This window comes from Scyliorhinus torazame, chromosome 31, assembly GCF_047496885.1.
Source record: "Scyliorhinus torazame isolate Kashiwa2021f chromosome 31, sScyTor2.1, whole genome shotgun sequence".
NCBI lineage: Eukaryota > Metazoa > Chordata > Chondrichthyes > Carcharhiniformes > Scyliorhinidae > Scyliorhinus > Scyliorhinus torazame.
Genome location: NC_092737.1, coordinates 9,621,842 through 9,646,930, shown reverse-complemented (window position 1 = coordinate 9,646,930; position 25,089 = coordinate 9,621,842). Strand labels below are relative to the sequence as shown.

The 25,089-nt window shown below is 50.7% G+C and overlaps 2 protein-coding genes across 8 annotated transcripts in view; one reads left to right on the top strand and one right to left on the bottom strand.

Moving 5' to 3' along the window:
- LOC140404661 (RPA-related protein RADX-like) overlaps nucleotides 1-12,581 on the bottom strand; it is a 51,937-nt gene extending 39,356 nt beyond the window's left edge. Inside the window, exons 1-4 of the mRNA XM_072493289.1 lie at nucleotides 11,981-12,581; nucleotides 7,627-7,769; nucleotides 2,803-2,986; nucleotides 541-649 (exon numbers count right to left, since the gene is read on the bottom strand). Of these exons, the coding sequence (XP_072349390.1) occupies nucleotides 541-649; nucleotides 2,803-2,986; nucleotides 7,627-7,769; nucleotides 11,981-12,575 (1,031 nt within the window). The 5' untranslated portion in view covers nucleotides 12,576-12,581. The remainder of the gene's footprint in view (nucleotides 1-540; nucleotides 650-2,802; nucleotides 2,987-7,626; nucleotides 7,770-11,980) is intronic.
- LOC140404662 (sperm-egg fusion protein TMEM95-like) lies at nucleotides 12,448-24,631 on the top strand. Of its 7 annotated transcripts, XM_072493295.1 has the most exons (8): nucleotides 12,448-12,593; nucleotides 14,021-14,516; nucleotides 19,140-19,196; nucleotides 19,290-19,370; nucleotides 19,884-19,904; nucleotides 21,129-21,209; nucleotides 21,889-21,976; nucleotides 24,276-24,631. In XM_072493295.1, exons 2-8 carry the CDS (start codon nucleotides 14,186-14,188, stop codon nucleotides 24,316-24,318), a joined length of 702 nt encoding a protein of 233 aa, XP_072349396.1. In that variant the 5' UTR covers nucleotides 12,448-12,593; nucleotides 14,021-14,185; the 3' UTR covers nucleotides 24,319-24,631. The 7 variants fall into 7 exon arrangements, with proteins under 7 accessions (XP_072349396.1, XP_072349397.1, XP_072349391.1 ...); XM_072493296.1 differs by lacking the exon at nucleotides 19,884-19,904; XM_072493290.1 differs by lacking the exon at nucleotides 21,889-21,976.
- The last annotated feature ends 458 nt before the right edge of the window (nucleotides 24,632-25,089 follow it).

Below are 25,089 nucleotides of genomic sequence, written 5' to 3'. Positions count from 1 at the left end.
CGGGGCGATCTGGCCCCGGGGGGTGCCCCCACGGTGGCCTGGCCCGCGATCGGGGCCCACCAATCCGCAGGCGGGCCTGTGCTGTGGGGGCACTCTTTCCCTTCCGCCTTCGCCACGGTCTCCACCATGGCGGAGGCGGAACAGACTCCCTCCACTGCGCATGCGCGGGAAACTGTCAGCGGCCGCTAACGCTCCCGCGCATGCGCCGCCCGGAGATGTCATTTCCGCGCCAGCTGGCGGGGCACCAAAGGCCTTTTCCGCCAGCTGGCGGGGCGGAAATTCATCCGGCGTCGGCCCAGCCCCTTAAGGTTGGGGCTCGGCCCCCAAAGATGCGGAGCATTCGGCATCTTTGGGGCGGCGCGATGCCCGACTGATTTGCGCCGTTTTGGGCGCCAGTCGGTGGACATCACGCCATTTCCGGAGAATTTCGCCCCTGGTCCTGGAGATTTGTCACCCTTTCGCGCCATTCTCTCCTCCCTTTCTGTTGTCTTATTGACAATAATTTGGGTTAGTTGGCACAAAGCTGAAAGTATGCGTTACCTGGTGACAAAGCAATGCCGCAGCGCTGGTAGCCGCCATTCTTCGCTAACACTCCTAGGATTGATCACAGTCATTTCAGCCGCTGGATTCCTTGGGTTTAAATTTAGCTCTGCAAACAGTGCAAAGGTGAAAGAGCAAAGGTGAAATGTGGTACAAAGGTTGTTGGCACATTATCGTAATTAAAAAACTATCTGCAGTGGATAGACATACGTGGAGTCAACCATAAGCTGGTTGCAGCACAGGGGCTGGTTTAGCACAGTGGGCTAAATGGCTGGCTTGTAATGCAGCACCAGGCCAGCAGCATGGTTCAATTCCCGTACCGGCCTCCCCGAACAGGCGCTGGAATGTGGCGACTAGGGGCTTTTCACAGTAACTTCATTAAAGCCTACTTGTGATAATAAGCGATTATTATTATTATTATAAGTGTGATCTTCAGATGAAGCAGGGAGCTATAATTCAGGAGATAATTGTGTCAGAAGCAATGTGACTGAGCATCCATTCAGAGATCCTGTATTCTGCCTTGTCTCTACAAGATAGCACTGTGGCTTCACAGCGCCAGGGCCCCAGGTTCGATTTCCCGCTGGATCACTGTCTGTACGGAGTCTGCACGTTCTCCCCGTGTGTGCGTGGGTTTCCGCCGGGTGCTCCGGTTTCCTCCCACAAGTCCAAAGACGCGCAGGTTAGGTGGATTGGCCATGCTAAATTGTCCCTTAGTGACCAAAGAAGGAAGGGTATTGGATTATGGGGATAGGGTGGAAGTGAGGGCTTAAGTGGGTCGGTGCAGACTCGATGGGCCGAATGGCCTCCATCTGCACTGTATGTTCTATGTCTAAGACTTTAGTTTTCTAGTTTACGCTGTAAGGTTTAAAAAAAATTTATTTAGAGTACCCGAATTGTTTTTCCAATTAAGGGGCAATTTATCGTGGCCAATCCACCGACCCTGCACATCTTTGGGTTGTGGGGGCGAAACCCACGCAGACACGGGGAGAATGTGCAAACTCCACACGGACAGTGACCCGGGGCCGGGATCGAACTCGGGTCCTCAGCGCCGTGAGGCAGCAGTGCTAACCACTGCGCCACCGTGCCGCCCCACTTTGAGGTTTAAATGTAAAAATAATTACTATTTCAGAAACAGGGCTGGGGAACTTGGAGGTGAGAGGCATGGCGTTACAGCACTAGCATTGATGAAAAGCTCCAATCCAGACAGAATCTAGGCTGACAGTGCAGTGCAGTACTGAGGGATTGCTGCAATGTTGGAAATGTCAGACTTTTGCTGAGATCTTAACTCAAGGCCCCTGCCTGCACACTATCCCCGAGGACAGGGGAGTTCTCAAAGGTGTCTTCATCAAGAGCTTTACTCTGTATCTAACGGGGTACCTATCCTGGGAGTGTTTGATGGTGACAGTGCAGAGGGAGCATTACTCTGCATCTAACCCCGTGCTGTACCTGTCCTGGAAGTGTTTGATGGTGACAGTGCAGAGGGAGCATTACTCTGTATCTAACCCCGTGCTGTACCTGTCCTGGAAGTGTTTGATGGGGACAGTGTAGAGGGAGCTTTACTCTGTATCTAACCCCGTGCTGTACCTGTCCTGGGAGTGTTTAATGGGGACAGTGTAGAGGGAGCTTTACTCTGTACCTAACCCCGTGCTGTACCTGTCCTGGGAGTGTTGATGGGGACAGTGTAGAGGGAGCTTTACTCTGTATCTAACCCCGTGCTGTACCTGTCCTGGGAGTGTTTGATGGTGACAGTGTAGAGGGAGCTTTACTCTGTATCTAACCCCGTGCTGTACCTGACCTGCGAGTGTTTGATGGGGACAGTGTAGAGGGAGCATTACTCTGTATCTAACCCCGTGCTGTACCTGTCCTGGGAGTGTTTGATGGTGACAGTGTAGAGGGAGCTTTACTCTGTATCTAACCCCGTGCTGTACCTGACCTGGGAGTGTTTGATGGGGACAGTGTAGAGGGAGCTTTACTCTGTATCTAACCCCGTGCTGTACCTGTCCTGGGAGTGTTTGATGGGGACAGTGTAGAGGGAGCTTTACTCTGTATCTAACCTCGTGCTGTACCTGTCCTGGGAGTGTTTGGTGAGACTATATGAGCTTTTCCTGTCTAATTCACACTGTACATGCTTTGCGAGTTTTTGATGGGGCAGTAGAGAAGGATCTTTCTCAAAAAGTATCAATACAGAACTGACAGCTTCAACATTTGAAAAGGCAAAACGAGACAGGTTGACTCTGATAACTGGCTGCACTGTAATGGTACCTAGAACCGGCTCCTCTCTTACTCCGGAGCCTTGCCTCATCCGGGCCGCGTAATCTTTCTTCACAATGTAGTTGTGCAGACGGAGCACCATTCCTGGTTGGAGGTGTTTGTACCAGTCCATACACAGCGAGTTCCACAGCACGACTGTCACGGACCACGACTTGTCTGCTACCAGGAACTTGGCCTATCGGGAACATGGAGACAAATACAAAAGTGTCGTTGTTTCAAAATAGTTTGTAACTGCACAGAAACCATTTGACCATCACATCGGTGCCCAGTACCGATATCCACATATGCCTTTTTCAGCAGGTGTCCCTGGCTGTAACCATGGGAAGTATTGAGGTAGAATTAATTCCTGACTATTGGACAAGGGGGGTGACAAATCACCAAAATTCTCACAACAAACTGAAAAATCACCAATTGCAGTGGTTAAAGGGCTGACACCGAGCAGCGGTTAAAGGGCCGATGCTGAGCAGTGGTTAAAGGGCTGACACCGAGCAGCGGTTAAAGGGACGGTGCCGAGCAGCGGTTAAAGGGCCGATGCCGAGCAGCGGTTAAAGGGCAGATGCCGAGCAGCGGTTAAGGGGACGGTGCCGAGCAGCGGTTAAAGGGACGGTGCTGAGCAGCGGTTAAAGGGACGGTGCTGAGCAGCGGTTAAAGGGCGGATGCTGAGCAGCGGTTAAAGGGCAGATGCCGCAAAACGGTTAAAGGTCCGATGCCAATCAGTGGTTAAAGGGACAGTGCCGAGCAGCGGTTAAAGGTCCGGTGCCGAGCAGCGGTTAAAGGGACGGTGCCGAGCAGCGGTTAAAGGACCGATGCCGAGCAGCGGTTAAAGGGACGGTGCCGAGCAGCGGTTGAAGGGCCGATGCTGAGCAGCGGTTAAAGGGACGGTGCCGAGCAGCGGTTAAAGGACCGATGCCGAGCAGCGATTAAATGGACGGTGCCGAGCAGTGGTTAAAGGGCCGATGCCGAGCAGCGGTTAAAGGGACGGTGCGGAGCAGCGGTTAAAGGACCGATGCCGAGCAGCGGTTAAAGGACCGATGCCGAGCAGCGGTTAAAGGGACGGTGCGGAGCAGCGGTTAAAGGACCGATGCCGAGCAGCGGTTAAAGGACCGATGCCGAGCAGCGGTTAAAGGGACGGTGCCGAGCAGCGGTTGAAGGGCCGATGCTGAGCAGCGGTTAAAGGGACGGTGCCGAGCAGCGGTTAAAGGACCGATGCCGAGCAGCGATTAAATGGACGGTGCCGAGCAGTGGTTAAAGGGCCGATGCCGAGCAGCGGTTGAAGGGCCGATGCTGAGCAGCGGTTAAAGGGACGGTGCCGAGCAGCGGTTAAAGGACCGATGCCGAGCAGCGGTTAAAGGTCCGATGCCAATCAGTGGTTAAAGGGACAGTGCCGAGCAGCGGTTAAAGGTCCGGTGCCGAGCAGCGGTTAAAGGGACGGTGCCGAGCAGCGGTTAAAGGGACGGTGCGGAGCAGCGGTTAAAGGACCGATGCCGAGCAGCGGTTAAAGGGACGGTGCGGAGCAGCGGTTAAAGGACCGATGCCGAGCAGCGGTTAAAGGACCGATGCCGAGCAGCGGTTAAAGGGACGGTGCCGAGCAGCGGTTGAAGGGCCGATGCTGAGCAGCGGTTAAAGGGACGGTGCCGAGCAGCGGTTAAAGGACCGATGCCGAGCAGCGATTAAATGGACGGTGCCGAGCAGTGGTTAAAGGGCCGATGCCGAGCAGCGGTTGAAGGGCCGATGCCGAGCAGCGGTTAAAGGGACGGTGCCGAGCAGCGGTTAAAGGACCGATGCCGAGCAGCGGTTAAATGGACGGTGCCGAGCAGTGGTTAAAGGTACCGATGCGGAGCAGCGGTTAAAGGGCAGATGCCGAGCAGCGGTTAAAGGGACGGTGCCGAGCAGCGGTTAAAGGGACGGTGCCGAGCAGTGGTTAAAGGACCGATGCCGAGCAGCGGTTAAAGGGACGGTGCCGAGCAGCGGTTAAAGGACCGATGCCGAGCAGCGGTTAAAGGACCGATGCCGAGCAGCGGTTAAAGGGACGGTGCCGAGCAGCGGTTAAAGGGACGGTGCCGAGCAGCGGTTAAAGGGACGGTGCCGAGCAGCGGTTAAAGGGACGGTGCCGAGCAGCGGTTAAAAGGACGGTGCCGAGCAGCGGTTAAAGGGACGGTGCCGAGCAGCGGTTAAAGGGCCGATGCCGAGCAGCGGTTAAAGGGCCGATGCCGAGTAGCGGTTAAAGGGCCGATGCTGAGCAGCGGTTGAAGGGCCGATGCTGAGCAGCGGTTAAAGGGACGGTGCCGAGCAGCGGTTAAAGGTACCGATGCGGAGCAGCGGTTAAAGGGCAGATGCCGAGCAGCGGTTAAAGGGACGGTGCGGAGCAGCGGTTAAAGTTCCGATGCCGAGCAGCGGTTAAAGGGACGGTGCCGAGCAGCGGTTAAAGGACCGATGCCGAGCAGCGGTTAAAGGACCGGTGCCGAGCAGCGGTTAAAGGGCAGATGCCGAGCAGCGGTTAAAGGGACGGTGCGGAGCAGCGGTTAAAGTTCCGATGCCGAGCAGCGGTTAAAGGGACGGTGCCGAGCAGCGGTTAAAGGACCGATGCTGAGCAGCGGTTAAAGGGACGGTGCGGAGCAGCGGTTAAAGGACCGATGCTGAGCAGCGGTTAAAGGGCCGATGCTGAGCAGCGGTTAAAGGGCCGATGCTGAGCAGCGGTTAAAGGGCCGATGCCGAGCAGCGGTTAAAGGGCCGATGCTGAGCAGCGGTTAAAGGACCGATGCTGAGCAGTGGTTAAAGGTACCGATGCCGAGCAGCGGTTAAAGGGACGGTGCCGAGCAGCGGTTAAAGGACCGATGCTGAGCAGCGGTTAAAGGGACGGTGCCGAGCAGCGGTTAAAGGACCGATGCTGAGCAGCGGTTAAAGGACCGATGCCGAGCAGCGGTTAAAGGACCGATGCCGAGCAGCGGTTAAAGGACCGATGCCGAGCAGCAGTAAAAGGACCGATGCTGAGCAGCGGTTAAAGGACCGATGCCGAGCAGCGGTTAAAGGGACGGTGCTGAGCAGCGGTTAAAGGACCGATGCTGAGCAGTGGTTAAAGGGCCGATGCCGAGCAGTGGTTAAAGGGCCGATGCCGAGCAGCGGTTAAAGGGCCGATGCCGAGCAGCGGTTAAAGGACCGATGCTGAGCAGTGGTTAAAGGTCCGATGCCGAGCAGCGGCAGAAGAGTGCAGACTGGAGCAGGAGACTGGAATGTTTCGCTGCAGAAGAGTGCAGACTGGAGCAGGAGACTGGAATGCTTCGCTGCAGAAGAGAGCAGACTGGAGCAGGAGACTGGAATGCTTCACTGCAGAAGAGAGCAGATTGGAGCAGGAGGATGGACAGCTTCGCTGCAGAAGAGAGCAGACTGGAGCAGGAGGATGGACAGCTTCGCTGCAGAAGAGAGCAGACTGGAGCAGGAGACTGGAATGCTTCGCTGCAGAAGAGAGCAGACTGGAGCAGGAGGATGGACAGCTTCGCTGCAGAAGAGCGCAGACTGGAGCAGGAGACTGGAATGCTTCGCTGCAGAAGAGTGCAGACTGGAGCAGGAGGCTGGAATGCTTCGCTGCAGAAGAGAGCAGACTGGAGCAGGAGACTGGAATGCTTCGCTGCAGAAGAGAGCAGACTGGAGCAGGAGGTTGGAATGCTTTGCTGCAGAAGAGAGCAGACTGGAGCAGGAGGCTGGAATGCTTCGCTGCAGAAGAGAGCAGACTGGAGCAGGAGGCTGTAATGCTGCGCTGGAGCAGTGTGCAGACTGCAGCAGGAGGCTGGACTGCTTCGCTGCAGAAGAGTGCAGACTGGAGCAGGAGACTGGAATGCTTCGCTGCAGAAGAGTGCAGACTGGAGCAGGAGGTGGAATGCTTCGCTGCAGAAGAGAGCAGACTGGAGCAGGAGACTGGAATGCTTCGCTGCAGAAGAGAGCAGACTGGAGCAGGAGGCTGGAATGCTTCGCTGGAGCAGAGTGCAGACTGGAGCAGGAGGCTGGAGTGCTTCGCTGGAGCAGAGTGCAGACTGGAGCAGGAGGCTGGAATGCTTCGCTGGAGCAGAGTGCAGACTGGAGCAGGAGGCTGGAATGCTTCGCTGCAGAAGAGAGCAGACTGGAGCAGGAGGCTGGAATGCTTCGCTGCAGAAGAGAGCAGACTGGAGCAGGAGGCTGGAATGCTTCGCTGCAGAAGAGAGCAAACTGGAGCAGGAGGCTGGAATGCTTCGCTGCAGAAGAGAGCAGACTGGAGCAGGAGGCTGGAATGCATCGCTGGAGCAGAGTGGCAACAATCATTGACTAATGATCATTGGCCTTCAAACCAACTTACCCGCGGGCTTGGAGAAGCTGGTAGAGGGTGTGGTGGGAATGTGCCACCTTGGAGCAGGTAAGATGGTAAAAACTAACCACGAAAGTGTGAGTTCTTGTGCAAGGTCAGTGGGAGCAGGATGGATCTCAGTCCTCTGTCCACTCACTGTGAAACTGTCTGCTGACTCGTGCTCTGGGCCCGTGCTCGAGAATGGACACTTGGTAAAGGTGCTGAAGGGTCCCTAGAAGCCACAGTAATGCAAGCAGAAGGGGTAAAACAAAGAACAAAGAAAAGTACAGCACAGGAACAGGCCCTTCGGCCCTCCAAGCCTGTGCCGACCATGCTGCCCGTCTAAACTAAAATCTTCTACACTTCCGGGGTCCATATGCCTCTATTCCCATCCTATTCATGTATTTGTCAAGATGCCCCTTAAACGTCACTATCGTCCCTGCTTCCACCACCTCCTCCGGCAAAGTGGGGTACAACAAAATAACAATAATGGCGTTTACCTGGAATGGGCATTCTGAATATCTGTCAGGGCGTCCAAAATGATAGAGTCTGTACTTGCGGAGGATCCGGACTATCACTGGAGGAAGGTCCTTTTTTTTTTGCCAGATGTAATCTTCCAGTTGTTTAAGATTGATACGAGACCCTGTACACATCCAGCAAACACAAGTCAGACGCCAGGCCGAAATCGGTTTCTCGCACCATCCGCTCCTTCCCCCTTTGCTCTCCCTCGCCATGCTCTGCACAATATACTATCATACCGAGCAGAACAGGGTTATTGGGCCCATCATGCTGTGCCAGCTCACGGAAAGAGCTTTCCAGTTAGTCCCACCAATCCTTGCTTGATCCCCCATTGGCCTAGTGTTCCCCCCCCCTCCCTCCCTTTCAAGTATTTACCCAATTCCCTTTTGAAAGCTACTGATGAACCCACTTCCATCGCCCTTTCAGGCAGTACATTCCAGCCCACTGAGGAAAAAATGTATCCTCGCCGGACCGTTAGGTTTCTTGCCAATTATCTTAAATCCCTGTCCTCAGATACCATCCTTCATTCCAGTAGATGCAGTTTCTCCCTATCTACTCAATCAAAACCATTCATGACTTTTAACTTTCTTTGGAGTTGAAGCTCGAGATCAGCCATGATGGTTTTGAATGACGGAACAGGTTCGGCAGGCCGTCTGGTCTGTTCTGATTTTCTATGTGCTGAGGAGGACAATTTCAACTTCCCTAGTCTCTTCACTGCGATGCAATGCAACCAGTACCTCACACTGTGTGGCTCCACGCAGCCAGTTGCCAACATACACTTGCATCTTCAATTCACCATGACCCAGATGGTGCCACTTTTATCGCCCATCCCCAGTTGTCTTGGTCACGCTAGCGATCATTTTTACTACCGAGCGGCTTGTTAAGTCACTTTGGAGGACATGAAATGAGTCAGCCACATCATGTGGACTGGACTCACCTGGGCAAGGCTGGTAGCATCCCCTTCCTGAACCAGCTCAATGTTTACAACAATCCAGTGATTTTTTTTTTCCTTCTTTTCAAAAAAAATTTAGAGTACCCAATTAATTTTTCCAATTAAAGGGCAATTTAGCGTGACAAATCCACCTAGGCTGCACATCTTCGGGTTGTGGGGGCGAAACCCACGCGAACACGGGGAGAATGTGAAAACTCCACATGGACAGTGACCCAGATTCGGGATCGAACCTGGGAATTCGGCGCCGTGAGGCTGCAGGGCTAACCCACTGCGCCACCGTGCTGCCCTCCAATCCAGTGATTTTTTTTGGATGCCAATCAATGAATTACCAACATTTATCGACCTTTCCATGGTGAATTTCAACTCATAACCTTGAATTTGCTCTAAGGAAACAAGCAAACTCATTAATTACTCAGTAGAGATTCAACTCAATCCCTCAAGGTGCGGATACAATCAAGCAACTATTTCTCAAAATGGGCCTCGACACTGAATACCAGCAATGGTAGGTAAGCTTCTACGATGCTTTCTATCCCCAAACATTCTGCAAATTCCCCTCCAGCATGGCCAATTCTGGCCTGATCTCCACAAGTCAATGGACAATTCTCTGCAGCAGCAGGAGGTTTTAACCCCCCCGTAGGCAGCTTTGATCTGCGAACCTTGCTGCAAATGCCAATACTGCCAGGGTGCTATTAATGCTGCCTAAACTGTGGAGCTTTGCATGTTTGTTTGTCCGGCCCATCTTCAAACTGTCTTGTCAAGATTCTTGAATCGTAATTGGCGCCGTTCCCTCAATGTGGAAGCTTTATGAGTGGGATAATATGAATCACATTGGATGAGGATAAGGTCTGGCTTATTGATCTTCACCATCAGCTGTGCCTTAGTGGGTAGCATCCTTGCCTCAGAGTCAGAGGTCGTGGACTCACGGCCTGCTCCAGAGGCTTCAGTCCAAGATCCAGGCTGACATTCACAGCACCGTACCGAAAGAAGGACAGACTTACATTTCTATTGTGCCAGATTTATTACTTTCTGGAAGCGTAGTCACTGTTATAATGGAGGAAATGTTCACACAGCAATCTCCCACCAACACCAATGTCATAATGTCTAGAAAATCCGATTATGTGATGTGAAGTGATGGATACATATTGACCCCAGCACCCCCCGAGCACTCACTGAGACGTGAGGGGCTACAGCAAGGCTGCAATCAGTGCTCACCATTTCACGTTTAAATCGCTTTGGAATTGAACAGTGCTGTCACTGGTACGTCACTAATGTGTAATCTTAGGTGGGCACGATTTTCATTCCGTGACCACTTCAACCAAATGGGACAGTCGAGATTGTCCTTCCAAATCGAAATGGCATGTGCGCAATTCAGACCGACATTCCTATTGTGGTACGGGCAGTCCTCAACGTTATGGCATTCAAGTTACGATGAACGGCTCTTACGATGTTTGGAGTGGTTTTTGTAGTTTCAACTTTGCAACATTGGTTTCGACGTTATGACGTCACGCCAGCCCATCTTTTATATTTTTATGAAAATGACAGATAAATTTGATATGTTTTGAACGAGCAGGGCGAAGTTGTGAAAGCTCCCGTTGAAACACAGGCCCTCTGCACCGGGCTGGAAAGGCGCTACAGAGAACGGTCACAAGGAGCTCGTCGGAAGTGTGCTGCCTGGCCAAGCTAAGGCCCAGAAACAGGGAAATTGGGATTTCAGGCCACAATTTGCTGGTAAAATTCCTGCCTTGATTACAATGGGATATTTCGCACCTGCTGTCTGAAGTCTTTCACTTGTTCAGCTACGTAAACAGTTGCTGTGGTCCGTCAGCAGAGGTCTAAATGTATGAGGACAAACTTCTAAAACCCACGGGTCACAATTTGCCGGAGAACATGCTGCCTTGCCCTGCTGACGGAACCAATCCCCCATTTTCAACATCCTTTCTGTGAGGAAATCGTTTCCGACTTATGACGTTTCGACTTACGACGCAGTTTCCAGGGATTAATCGTGTCGTAGGTCAGAGGACTGCCTGTACTGAGAGAGTGCTGCATTGTCGAGGGTGCCATCATGTGGGTGAGCCTTGATGTCGAGCACCCCCTGCCAAGATCCTAAGACCACTATTCCGAGGGGGAGCATGGGAAGTTCTCCTGACCAGAGGATCTTTCGTCCGAGGGAGCGGTAGTGGCAAGGTGGTTTAACATCTTGAAGGCAGAGGCAGCTAAATTCTGTGACTAACAATGGAGATAAATAGTGTCAGGAGAGGGAGCAGGAATGCTGTTGAGGCCACAGTCAGATCAAAGGCGTTCTTATTGAATGGTGGAGCGGGTCAAAGAGCCGGGTGGCCCTGTTCCATACGTTCGTATGACGTGATATTTACCCCGACCCACCCTACCTCATGGTCATTATCTCATTGCTGTTTGTGGGAGGCTTGCTGTGCACGGATTGGCGGTTGCGCAACCGCAGTTCTGTCATTGACAAAGTGCCTTGGGGCGTACTGTATGAACCCAAGGTTTACATAGATACATAGAAGATAGGAGCAGGAGGCCCTTCAAGCCGGCTCCACCATTCAGCACAATCATCCAACTCAATAGCCTAATCCTGCTTTCTCCCCATAGCCTTTGATCCTATTCTCCCCAAGTGCTATATCCAGCCGCCTCCTGAATATATTCAATGTTTTAGCATCAACTACTTCCTGTGGTAATGAATTCCACAGGCTCACCACTCTTTGTGTGAAGAAATGTCTCCTTGTCTCTGTCCGAAATGGTTTACCCTGAATCCTCAGACTGTGACCCCTGGTTCTGGACACACCCACCATGGGGAACATCTTCCCTGCGTCTACCCTGTCTAGTCCTGTCAGAATTTTATAAGTCTCTATGACATCCCCCCTCATTCTTCTAAACTCCAGCGAGAACAATCCCAACCTAGTCAATCTCTCCTCATATGACAGTCCCGCCATCCCTGGAATCAGTCTGGTAAACTTTCGCTGCACTCCCTCGAGAGCAACAACATCCTTCCTCAGAGGAGGCCAAAACTGCCCACAATACTCCAGGTGTGGCCTCACCAAGGCCCTGTATAATTGCAGCGACACATCCCTGCATCCACTCGAAACCTCTCACAATGAAGGCCGACATTTGTCATCTGCAGGAACCCAGGGAGGGGGGGCTCAGTGGGGGGGGGGGGGGGCAGCTCGGTGAGGGGGGGCTCAGTAGGGGGGGGGGGGCAGCTCGGTGGGGGGTGGCATCTTGGTGGGTGGGGGGGATCGGCTCAGTGGGTGGGTGGGGGAGGGCTCGGTGGATGGGGGTGGACGCGGGTGGCGACGGTTATTAGTGACTTGGCTCGAAATGTTGGAAGGCCCCGGAAAGGAAGCCTCAAGGCAGTGCCGCTTCACCTTCAAGTCGCCGGGCAGGGTGCCCAGGGGGCTGTTCATGCCAGGTGGCCCCATAGTAGTTGGCACTGTCCCAGAGGGGCAGGTAGTAGCTCCTCCTGGCTCTGAGTGGCAGCTCGGGCGCCTGCGCAGGCTCCTCCCCGCCCACCTGCAGCCGCTTCAACTTGAGCTTGCCGGCGGCAGGGGGCGCGGCGCCGTCGCCCCGGGCAACCACCTGGGCCTCCAGCAGGACGAACACCTTCCCGCCGCCACCCAGCCGCCTCTCGTCGTACTCGAGGCCGAGGCGGACGCCGCTCAGCTGGCAACCGCTGCGCAGCCGGTTATTGCACACCAGCGGGTTGAGGGCCGGGTGCAGGACGGCCCGCAGGCGGCAGTGACCCTCCGACAGGCCCAGGTCGTAGAGGTGGCCGTCCCCGCCGCCCGGGGCCGCCAGCAGGCCGCCGCCGCTGTCCGGGTCCCGCGGGTACCTCTCCACCGACAGCACCAACACCTCGGCCCGGCACACCGGCGACCAGCCGACCGGCCCGAAGCCAGCGGGCCCGAAGCCGGCGGGCGAGTCGGGAAACATCGCCCGGAAAGCGCAGCCGCCCGCCGCCATCTTGGTGCAGGATGACAGGTGCGGCCGCCGTCATTGCGTCGCACGCCGGCCCACTGGGGGGGGGGGGCGACGACGCGATGACGTCACAAGGGACCCAGGTTGGCCAAATGGACAAAGGACCTGAGCCCATTGAGGTTCACTGAGGAACATCCTTCTCTTTGGCCCCTTGGGTGAGAAAGTCCTGTGTTCCTGGCCCACTCCATACATTTTACCCCTTTATCTAGGTCGACACTCACTCGGTGCAGTACTGAGGGAGTGCGACAGTGTCAGAGGTGTTGGGAGGGATTTCTCTGGTCGTTCCCCCGAGTGGTATCTTACAGTCCGGCTGGTGGTGTCACTGGATACCCAGTTCACATTGGCGGGGCCAGGCACTGCCACCGGCAGCAACTGGCGAGCCGCCCCCTGCCTCTGCATGACACACCGCGGAGTGGAGAGGGTAGTCCCGCCCATTGTCTTCTGATTCAGATGTGAAATTGAGACTCCCGTCTTCCTCCCCCTCCAGCCAGATGTAAAAGATCCCACTACACTATTCCAAGAAGAGTGGGGCACGTCTCCCTACCATTCTGGACCAATGTTTATCCCTCAACAGGCAGGATCTTCCCCCCCCCCCCCCCTACCGCATTCTGCAGCGGGGGCATCTCACCAGTGACCGGTTTTCTGGTCCCGCCCTTGTCAACGGGGTTTTCCGTTGAACACCCCCTTTGCTGCCGCAAAACCCATGGGTGGGGTGCGGTATCAGCAGGAGTGTGAGATCTCGCCAGTGTGAACAGCCAGAGAAAATCCCGTGATCACTGAAAAGACATGATCTGACCATTTAGCATGTTGTTTGTGGGAGCTTCTTGTGCACAAATTGGCTGCCCGTGTTTCCTACATTAGTGGCTACGTTTCAAAAGTACTTTGTGAAATGTTCTGGGCTGCCCCATGGTTGGGAAGGATACTGCAAATGTTTTTTAGTTTGGCAATGGTGGCACAGTGTTTAGCACTGCTGCCTCACAGCGCCAGGGACCCGGGTTATATTCTGGCCTTGGGTGACTGTGAAGTTCTCCCCGTGCCTGCGCGGTTTCCTCCAGGTGCTCCGGTTTCCTCCCACAGTCCAAAAATGTGCAGGTTAGGTGGATTGGCCGTGCTAAATTACCCCTTAGTTAGATGGGGCTACGGGATTATGGGGGAGTGGGCCAAGGCTGGGTGCTCTTCCAGAGGCTTGGTGCAGAATTGATGGGCCGAGTGGCCTCCTTATGCACTGCAGGGTTTCTATGAACCAATTTCCATTCTGTTACCAGAACAAAATATTGTAGGGATCCGCTATCACAAGGCACAGAACATTAGGCAGTTTTCCTGTAATGCTAAGATACAACTTAGCAGCAGTTGTCCAAGTCTCAAATATTTGCTAAAGCCTTGGTAAAGTTCAATTTAGGATCTAAAACAGGGACTCTATTCTGACTAAGTTTCAGATCAATCAACCTGATTGGATTCACAGGACAACTCATCCCATGCCCACAGTTGTGATGGAAGTGGCAATTCTAAATGCCTGTATGGAGTCACGAGAAAGCTGAGAGATTTGGAATCACTACATGATTGGCTCATTGGCAACCTTTATGACAGCATAAGAAATGGAACACTACCACGCTCCCGGTAAACTTCAAGTTAACTGGTTTAATTCAAACACAGACAACTGTTTAAACGGAGCAGTTAAACCAGCTTGCTGCCTCAATCTTCGACCGTCCATCACTAGGCCGATAATGAGGAAGACAGCCAGCACGGCGATGGTCACTGGCCTCTGGCTGGGTCTCGTCCTGAAGGCCGAAGGCTGCATGTTCTGTGCTTTTCCACATAAAACAATAAAGGATAGATTTGAGAGGCTGTGCACGAAGTACAAGGAACTGACTGAGACTACAAACTGCACCACGTACACAGACGCAGAATTGAACAAATTTCTAATTGGTGAGGTTACCTATTATAGAATAAAATCATGGAACAGTGCAGCATGGAAGGAGTCCATTTGGGTCATCGAGTCTTTGCCAGCACTTTTGAATACTAATCCAGTTAGTTCCACTCCCCTCACCACCCCTCTGCATTTTTCTCCAATTTATTTTCTCCGTCAGGTTCATACCCAATTCTCCTTTGAACGTTTTCCCGAGTCTGTACACACCAACATAATCAGGTTTGAAACTTTAACACTGTTTATCCCTCTCAATTAAAACATTTTCCTTCCTGTTTCTCCCCACGAGGTGGAGATGGTGAGCAGTTTCAAATTCCTAGGGGTGCACATCTCCAAAAATCTTTCCTGGTCCACCCACGTTGACGCTACCACCAAGAAAGCACAACAGCGCCTATACTTCCTCAGAAAACTAAGGAAATTCGGCATGTCCACATTAACCCTTACCAACTTTTACAGATGCACTATAGAAAGCATCCTATCGGGCTGCATCAGAGCCTGGTATGGCAACTGCTCGGCCCAGGACCGCAAGAAACTTCAGAGAGTCGTGAACACCGCCCAGTCCATCACACAAACCTGTTTCCCATCCATTGACTCCATCTACACCTCCCGATGTCTGGGGAAAGCGGGCAGCAGAATCAAAGACCCCTCCCACCCGGCTTACTCACTCTTCCAACTTCTTCCATCGGGCAGGAGATACAGAAGTCTGAGAACACGCACGAACAGACTCCAAAACAGCTTCTTCCCCGCTGTTACCAGAGTCCTAAATGACCCTCTTATGGACTGACCTCATTAACACTACACCCTGTATGCTTCATCCGATGTTGGTTCTTATGTATTTTCTTTTATTCCCTTTTCTTCCCATATACTTAATGATCTGTTGAGCTGCTCGCAGAAAAGTCCTTTTCACTGTACCTCGGTACACGTGACAATAAAATCCAATCCAATCCAATCCCCTCCTTTGTTACCCATGTATATTTCTTAGAATCACCACTTCCCATTCTCTTGGTAAGGTCGCTGGGCAATCAGCCATGTAGACTTGTTCTGTTTGAATACAACGGGAAGGTAGGGAAAGGATTTGCTTCTATTGTTATGATCCAGCAGATGTTAATTGCTGCACAAACCAAATCTCAAAGGGAAACTTGGCCCACGGATCACAACCTTTTTTTTGTATTCAGACAAGGAGAAAAAAGTCAACAACCGGATTTAGAAGGCACAAATTTGAGTGACATTTTGGGGATTTTAAGCATTAAATTTAAACACTTGTCAACAAAAAGAAATCTTAATCACACAAGATTTAATTTGCAGTTAAAATTAACTTCACAAAATATTCCTCAAAAGTGCCTCATTTGGTTAGACAAGCAGGTAAACGCCCTCTAGACAAATCACCCTTATAGATGTTTCAGTACAAAATTCCAGTAATATAACCACAAGGCAAACTCGCTGTTGTTGTAGGAAAGGTATTATCACAGGATTTGCTAAGCTCACTTCCACTTTGCAGTGGAAATTCAAGAAACCTCTGTTATGGGCCAGGGTTGAGAGAACCCCAAAGTGTATCATGGAGTTCACCTGACCCACAACTTTTACTAGATTGTGGTATGGGGAGCACACGGCCCACTCTACAGGTGTGGGACAGCAGAAATGGAAAAGTACTTTTTTAAAGCAAAACAATGTTTAATCTATGAACTCAAGTCAACCTTTTTAAAACATACAGTGAACATCTTAGCAACCATTAATTCAAATACAACCCCCAACGAATACAACACTAAGTAATCCTTTAAGCTTTCCTTTTAACATCCATAAGACCTAAACACCTTTTACCAGAAGCACATCAGGTTAAAGTCACTATGTTATTAGTTTTAAATCACCAGGATCGATTTACAGTCTTTAGGTTACAGAGAGAGACTCTAATACACCTTCTGGCTGTGACTGCGGCTATCCAGCTCTGAAAACGAAACTAAAACACACCCTGCAGTAAACAGCCTAAAATGAAAGTAAAAAGCTGACAGACAGCCCAGCTCCACCCACTCTCTGACATCACTGCAGTAATAAACTCACATTTCTTAAAGGTATTCTCACTACAGATATTTATATACACACCCATTTATAAACACCCATTTCTTAAAGGTAGTCTTACATGACACTTCAAAAACAAAATCTTGCTTTCTGAAATACACATTGCTGGAATGGCTGCTTCTAACCTTGCATCTTCAGAGCTCTTTTTCCAACACAGAGCGGTACACCAAGAGGTCTCACATAGCCGCCACCTGACACAGCTCAACATCGGGGCGACACAGCGGTTAGCACTGCAGCAGGAACTCAAATTCGACTCCGTCTTAGGGAAACTCTGTGTGGAGTTTGCACGCTCTTCCCGTGTCTGTGTGGGTTTCCTCCGGGTGCTCCAGTTTCCTCTCAGACCAAGGATGTGCAGGTTAGGTGGGGTTACAAGGATAGGGCAGGCCAGTGGGTCTAGGTAGGGTGCTCTTTCAGAGGGTTGGTGCAGACTCAATGGCCTTCTGCATTGTAGGAATTCTATGGAACTCCCCTTGAATATCCTTTTTCTCTTTCGTCTTCAATTTCATTGTCCTTGGCACCTATTTGAACTTAACTTTCCCAAAAATAAAAATATGTTTTGTTCCCCCATTTTGGGGTCAAATAAAATTGAATAACCTTTCTTTGCTTACCGATGAAGGATTTCTAGCTGTAAAAGCCTGTTTACATCCTGTTGCAATTTAACAGCTGTAAGCAACAAATCACTAGGTATCTCCGAATGCAAATCTCTAAACCTAGCCTATTTACCTTTTTTTTCTATTCATTCATGGGACGTGGGTGTTGCTGGCTGGGCCAACATATATTGCCCGTCCCAAATTGCCCTTGAACAGAGTGCATTTCAAAGTACATTGCCATGGATTTGGGAGTCACATCCAGGCCAGTCCAGGTCCGGAAGGCAGATTTCCTTCCCTAAAGGATATTAGTGAACCAGATGGATTTTTGTGACAACCAGCAATGGTCTCATGGTCATCATTAGATTTTTAATTGCAAATTTCAATTGGATGCAAATTTCACCATCTGTCGTGGCCTAAAGATGTGCAGGCTAGGTGGGCAAGCATTACAGCTATAGGTCCCAGGTTCGATCCCTTCCCCGGGTCACTGTCCGTGTGGAGTTTGCACATTCTCCCCGTGTTTGCGTGGGTTTCGCCCACACAACCCAAAGATGTGCAGGCTAGGTGGATTGGCCACGCTACATTGCCCCTTAAATTGGAAAATTGGGTACACTAAATTTTTTTAAAAATAAATTAAGAATAACAAAATAGACACCAAAAATATTAAAAATAAACCATCTTTTGTCACACTGTTGACATTCCAGAACATGGATCAGGAATTCTGTAGAATGGCAATGAAAAGGAAATAGTTTTCATCCATTGGGATTCTGTGCAATGGGAGGGAGTGCGTTGCATCCAATGGGATTGAAGGAGAAGGGATTTGGTTTACTGGAATTCAATGCGAGGGAGAAGGCAGGTTTTTAGTCTGTAATGATAGGGAAAAGAAGCCATTCATTGGGATTTGAGGAGAGACGGTATTAGCCTAGCGGTGGTGCCACTGGCACTAGCTACCCACAGGGCGTGGCTAATCCGCCGGAGGACCGGCTTAAATAGCATCTGGTGGAAATTCAATTCAATAAATAGAAAAATCTGGAATTGAAAGCTAGTCTCGGTAATCGTGACCGTGAAACCACTGGATTGTTGTCAAGACTCATCTGGTTCACGAATTTCCTTCAGGGGAGGCAATCTGCCATCCTGACCTGCTCTGGCCTACATGTGATGGAATGGGCAACAAATGCTGGTCTTGTTTCGCAACGCCCACATCCCATATTTGGTTTAGAAAAATTATACAATGGGAAAAGATTTGTCCTTGGAATCTATGTTTGGACTGTTATGGGCCAGGGTTTAGAGAACCCCAAAGTGTATCATGGAGTTCCCCTGACCCACAACTTTTACTAGATTGTGGAAGGGGAGCACACGGCCCACTCTACAGGTGTGGGACAGCAGAGATGGAAAAGTATTTTTAAAAGCAAAACAATGTTTATTCTATGAACTCGAGTTAACCTTTTTAAAACATACAGTGAACATCTTAGCAACCATCAATTCAAATACAACCCCCAAAGAATACAACACTAAGTAATCCTTAATAATTTCCCAAACAACATCCACAAGACAGAAGAGACACCTTTCAACAGAAGCACATCAGGTTTACATTCACAACAGAGAACATTTATAATTCTGAATTCACCAAATGATCAAGAGATAGTCTTTTCATGGCAGAGAGATCAACAGTACACCTGCTCTGTCTGGCTTCAGCTCCAACACTGAAAACGAAACTAAAACACACTCTGCAGCCTGCTCAAAAATGAAAGTAAAAAGCTGACAGACAGCCCAGCTCCACCCACTCTCTGACATCACTGCAGTAGTAAACACCCATTTCTTAAAGGTACTCTCACTACAGATATTTATATACACACCCATTTATAAACACCCATTTCTTAAAGGTACTCTCACCTGACAGGACAAAGCATGTTATCAACGAAAGGCTTCGCATTCACGTCTGTTACTCTTTGTCTCCTTGGCCAGATGAAGTGTCGGTCGAAATGATCGCAGAAAAGGTGCATCGAGTTCTGCGAGTTATAGGTAGTTATGATTATTCTACCTTTATATTACACCACAGATGCTAGTCTAGAGAAGGACTGTCACAACCTCTGCAATGTGCCACTGTCTCCACAGAGATCAACCAGACCCTGACAGACTTGCCCGTCTTTTGGAACTGGCTGTATGGGGTGAAGCTTCCAAAGTTGACCCAAGAGGGTGAGAAGACTTTGCTATTAATATCTGTTTTTAAAATGATTATCATAATCCTGAACACAGGTCCTAGCCCAAGCCTCACGTGAGCCACACCCACTGGACAAGAGTCGCTGAGAGGGAAACTTGTTGCCGTGTTATTTTTTTTTTACCTTTGGAGGTAAGAATGTGGCAGCAACCAGTGTTAAATATCCCCATCCATCCCTTCATTGGGGTGAAATGGGATGGAGGTGCCCCCATCAAATGCAAACTAAGCAGCTGGAATGCTAACCCAGCATTGGGAGGTCGGTTGCGCCATTGTGCGGTTTCTGGGGCTGTCTGAAATGAGGCTTTTCTGCGTCGCCTGCGACCCTCTGCCCTCTGCGTCGCCTGACCCAACATCCCCCATGTGACGCGGCTTCAAATTCCATTCTGATAACGCCCTTGTCAAGCGCCTTGGCCCAGTTCATGACATTAAAGGTGCTATATAAATGCAGGCTGTTGTCACTGATCAGAGTTTTCTTTGTTTTGTTTCTGCAGCCATGTGTGCTCCCAAATGCAGTGAGTAGAACCTCGAAAACTGGCGGGTGTTAGCCTATCAGATATGAAGTGGAACGGACAGCCTGGAGGTTGGGGGGGTCAAATTAAATTCAGTGGAAAATTCAATGTGTGCAGGGGAAATGAGTTTACTCGGGAGTCAGCAGAGAGTAATATTGGGCAGGGGTATAAAACCCCGTGTGGTACCTTGTCCCGCGGGATTCTTGCTCATTGAGTTAGAATTGGCGTCGTCGCCCTCCCCTCCCAGTACCATGTGGATTTCCCGATGGCATCAAAGTCGCATCATCCTCTTAAGTCAGGAAGATCCCGAGGCTTCATAGAATCCTCATAGAATCCCGACAGTGCAGAAGAGGGCCATTCGGCCCATCAAATCTACACCGACACTCTGAAAGAGCACTCTACCTCGGCCTAACCCCCCCCCCCCCCCCCGCTCCGTTCTCCATAACCCCACCTGATCTTTGCATACTAAAGGGAAATTTAGCATGGCAAATCCACCAGAACAGCACATCTTAGAACTTTAATCCGTGCTTTATTTGGAGCACCTTTATTGGGATTTTTATCCGTTTATGGAGTGAAAACGAAAGCCCCCTTGTGTTAGCATTTTTGTTTAAAATTTCCTCGACTTCCCGTTTGAGCAAAAGAAAATGCACAGGGCAGGGCCTTGAAAAGTGGGTTCATGGACATTGAGCAGGAAGGGAATGGAATTATTTGGATTGCTCTTTCAAAGGGCCAGTACAGCTCCACAATGGGCTGAATGGACTCTGGCTGTGCTGTGAGATTCTTCTCTCACCTTGATTGAACCAGGAGGCGGGTAAACCAGGAGGAGGGGCCAAAGACCACTCGGCCCCTCTCTTCCCCATCACCATGCACTTGCTGGGACGGGGATGAGGGGGGGGAGGCCCCGGACCTCCAGCACCCCTCATCCCAAGGCCCAACTGACATTGGTTTCAAATGGAGGACAAAAGCAGGTGGGACGTAGACACCCTGTCGGGATTCAAAATGTCCCCTCCCGGTTAACCCCTGACGGGTTAATCCCCCTTCACAGATGCCTCCTGAACCTGCTGAACCTCCCTTTGCCTGGGCGACCAGTGTGGATGGGGTGGGGGTGGGGGGATTTGGCGGTGGGGGGTGGGGTGGGGGGGAGTGGTGTCTGACAACTGGTCAGTCGAATGTCCTCCTGGGTTCCTGGTTGTTTTTGATCTTGTGCTGCGCTCCGCGTCTCTTCAGGGGTCTCAACAACCGTTATAAACTGCAGTGTGTGTCAGGAGGTGGAGCTGAACTGCTGGAACATGAAGACTTGCTGGCCAAGTGAGTAACCGCGACGACCCCTCCCCTTCACCACTATTTCCCCCCCCCCCCCCGGCAACCACCTGGCTAGGCAACACCATTCCCCAGACACCTGGGCGGATGACATAGGCCTGGGTTTTCTGGCACTGGGGTGAGGGACTGGGGTGAGGGTGGGAGGGTATGGGGGTATGGGGGCTCATTTGAGTAAAGTCTTAGGTGGCTCAAGACCGAGAAGAGCAAACCGCTGACCCAAAAGAAAACCTGAACTCACCTTTTAGCCTGCGAGCCAGCTCTGGACAGTTGTGCCTGACAGGTCAGCTGATGCTACATCCCCTCCCCCACTCTCCTCATGGAAAACAACTCCCGCCACCCCCTCCCCAACCGAGATCAAGACTTAGATTGGAATTGCAGATCTGAGTGTGGCAAGGCGGGGCAGGAAGGCAGTGGGATAGGAGGGAGGAAGGTGGGCAAAGGGCAGCAAAGAGGACCAGTACCTCTGAGGTAACCATGTGCAATCTGACTGCCCAACGCTACAAGCCCCTCATAGTCAGATAGCCCCAATACTCATCACTGGGATCATATTGACCAAGGCACCCAGGGTTGTTGGGGAGGTCGAGGGGCAGAGTGGGGCTCTTTCAAAGAACTTTCACCAGCACGATGGGGCTGTAAGATTGTAACATTTCATTTTTGTTTCCAATAGACAGGTTAGACCTGAATGAGTCCATTTATCTGATTGTCGGACTGTCGGCAGGCTCAATGTTCATTGGGTGCATAACACTGATTTTTGAGTAAGTTAAAGAAAGATTACCGGAGAATTATAGCACGGAAATAGGCCATTCGGCCCAACTACTCCGCGCTGGTGTTCATCCTTCACACGAGCCCCCTCCCTATCCCTCTTCATCGCACCCTTTCAGCGGAACCTTCTAAACCTTTCGCCCGGGTGTGTTCACCTAGGTTCCCCCTAGATTAACTATCTCCAAATCTTCTCCCTCTCTATAATACACTAAAACCTCTCCAGTCCAGTCCAGAATACTTGAGGCCAAGTCGTTCTGGATTTCGGAATTCTTTGGAGTGGACTAACATGAGAATGTTCAATCACAAGCGCATGAACCCTGAAAATATTCTTTCACAGGGACGTTCGCGTTGCGGTTGTGGGCCAGCATTTGTGGCCCATTCCTAATTGCCCTTGAACCGAGTGTCTCGCTCGGCCATCTCGGAGGCAGTTAACATTGCTGTGGGTCTGGAGTCACATGTAGGCCAGATGGGTAAGGACGGTAAATTTCCTTCCCTGAAGGGGCATCAGTGAAGAAGGTAGTTGGTGAGATCCTTCAGTGTGATTTGGATAAGTTGAGTGAGTGGGCAAGTGCATGGCAGATGCAGTTTAATGTGGATAAATGTGAGGTTATCCATTTCGGTAGAAAAAAGCAGTAAGGCAGATTATTACCTGAATGGCCATAAGTTAGGAGAGGGGAGTGTGCAACGAGACCCGGGTGTCCTGTACACCAGTCATTGAAGATAAGCATGCAGGTACAGCAGGTGGTAAAGAAGGCAAATGGTATGTTGGCCTTCTTTTCGAGAGGATTCGAGTGCAGGAGCAGGGATGTGTCGCTGCAATTATACAGGGCCTTGGTGAGGCCACACCTGGAATATTGTGTTCAGTTTTGGTCTCCTTCTCTGAGGAAGGATGTTCTTGCTCTAGAGGGAGTCCAGCGGAGGTTTACCAGGCTGATTACTGGGATGGCGGGACTGATGTACGAGGAGAGATTGAGTCGGATAGGATTGTATTCGCTGGAGTTCAGAAGAATGAGGGGGGATCTCATAGAAACCTATAAAATTCTAACAGGACTAGACAGGGTCGATGCAGGAAGGATGTTCCTGATGGTGGGGGTGTCCAGAACCAGGGGTCACAGTCTGAGGATATGGGGTAGACCATTTAAGACAGAGATGAGGAGAGTACATGGCAAAGGCTGAGTGACGTGTCGGAGCAGTCAGTGTGAGATCCTAAATCTTCAGCCCTTTAAAACATTATTTTCTTGCACCACCTCCAAGCCTTTCCCGGGCTCTCTAGGTATTTAAAAGCTGTTAACTAATCACATTGTTCGCTCAGTAGCTGCCCTGCTTACCTCTGTGTCCGAATGTTGTGGGTTCGAGCGTCACTGTGGATACCTGATCCCGCAATCCAAGCTGATACGGAGGGAGTGCTGCCGTGTCGGAGGTGCCACCTTTTTCAACAAGAACTTAAACCGAGGCTGCATTCTGCCCCCTCAGGTGGATGTAAAAGATTACCCTGCCATTTTTCCAAAAAGCAGCAGGGGACAGTCCTTGCCTTGTCCTGGGGGCAAAACTCTCTCCCTCAACCACCGTCACTGGAACAGTTTATCTGGTCATTATCAGGATGTTGTTTATGGAATCTTGCTGTGTACAAGTTGACAGTTGTGGTTTCGGCGTTACGACAGCGAGTACCCCTCAAAAAAGGTATTTAATTGACTGTCAGACTTGAGATCATGGCAGATGCTGCAGAAAAGCAGTCTCACGGCGCTGAGGTCCCAGGTTCGATCCCGGCCCCGGGTCACTGTCCATGTGGAGTTTGCACACTTTCCCCGTGTTTGCGTGGGTCTCACCCCCACAACTCAAACATGTGCCGGGTAGGTGGATTGGCCACGCTAAATTGCCCCTTAATTGGGGAAAAAAAGAATTAGCACTGGGCTAAATAGCTGGCTTTTAAAGCAGGCCAAGGCAGGCCAGCAGCACGGTATCAGCCTCCCCGAACAGGCGCCGGAATGTGGCGACTAGGGGCTTTTCACAGTAGCTTCATTTGAAGCCTACTTGTGACAATAAGCGATTTTCATTTCATTTCATTTCTAAATTTGTAAATAAAAGAAAAGGAATCTTCTCCCTGCAGTAGTCTGAAATGTTAACTGCCTCTCTCTCCCTCTCGCTCTCCTTGCTTTCTCTCCCCCTCTCTCCTCTCATCGGCTGCCTGAGCTGCTGAGCATTTTACAGCGTTTCCTGGTGTCATCGCAGGTTTCCAGCACATTCATTTCACAATAAATATTCCTTTTTTCTTGTTAAAATTACCCCCCACAGATCAAGAAGGCTGCAAAGTCGGGGGGATAAAGCGGTTGAATAGAAAGGCCGAGTTTTACTCTCATGCACTGAACTCCCCAGGGTCAAGTGCTGTTGCGAAAGCGGAATTCACAAGCAGGTTACGGCGCTGTTCTGTCTTAATCCCAGATTACCTTCGTTAAACCAAGTGGTCACTCGTAGAAAAGGTTGGAAGTGGCCTTGATTCACAGCTCAGTTTTGGGTCGTTCGTAAGAGATGTACACAAGATATATTGTAAAGACCATGTTGCCGTAGACCTGTTATTGTCTGATAATATGTTTTTGATGATGTTCTCCTGTTAGTGACTGTAACCCTACAATAAATGAAAAGATACAATACATTGCTTATGTGTGATATATGTAGAGCAGGGTGTTACTGTTTATAGAGGACAGGCTGTGGAGAGTTAGCGTGTGGTTTATATTATTTTCGGGAGATTGGAGAGAGTATTTAGCCACATAAGGAAGTTGTGTTTGTGTGGTACCTCGCATGATCTCAGGACACTCCAAAGGAATTTACAGCCAACAAAGTACTCTTGAACTGTGCTCACTGTTGTAACTTCAAACCTGGTAGCAACAGAGAGACACTCCATTCTTTTGTCACCTCTATGCTTGATCATTCCATTAGTCTGCCACCTGGTTTCCCAGCTTCCGCCCTCCATAAACTTCAGTTCACCCAAATCTCTGCTACCTCTATCCTAACTCGTAACAAGCCCCATTTGCCCCTCTGCAATGGCTCCCAGTCTGGCAGCATCTCACTTTTACAATTTCCACCTTCACGCTCAAATACCCGTACCAGC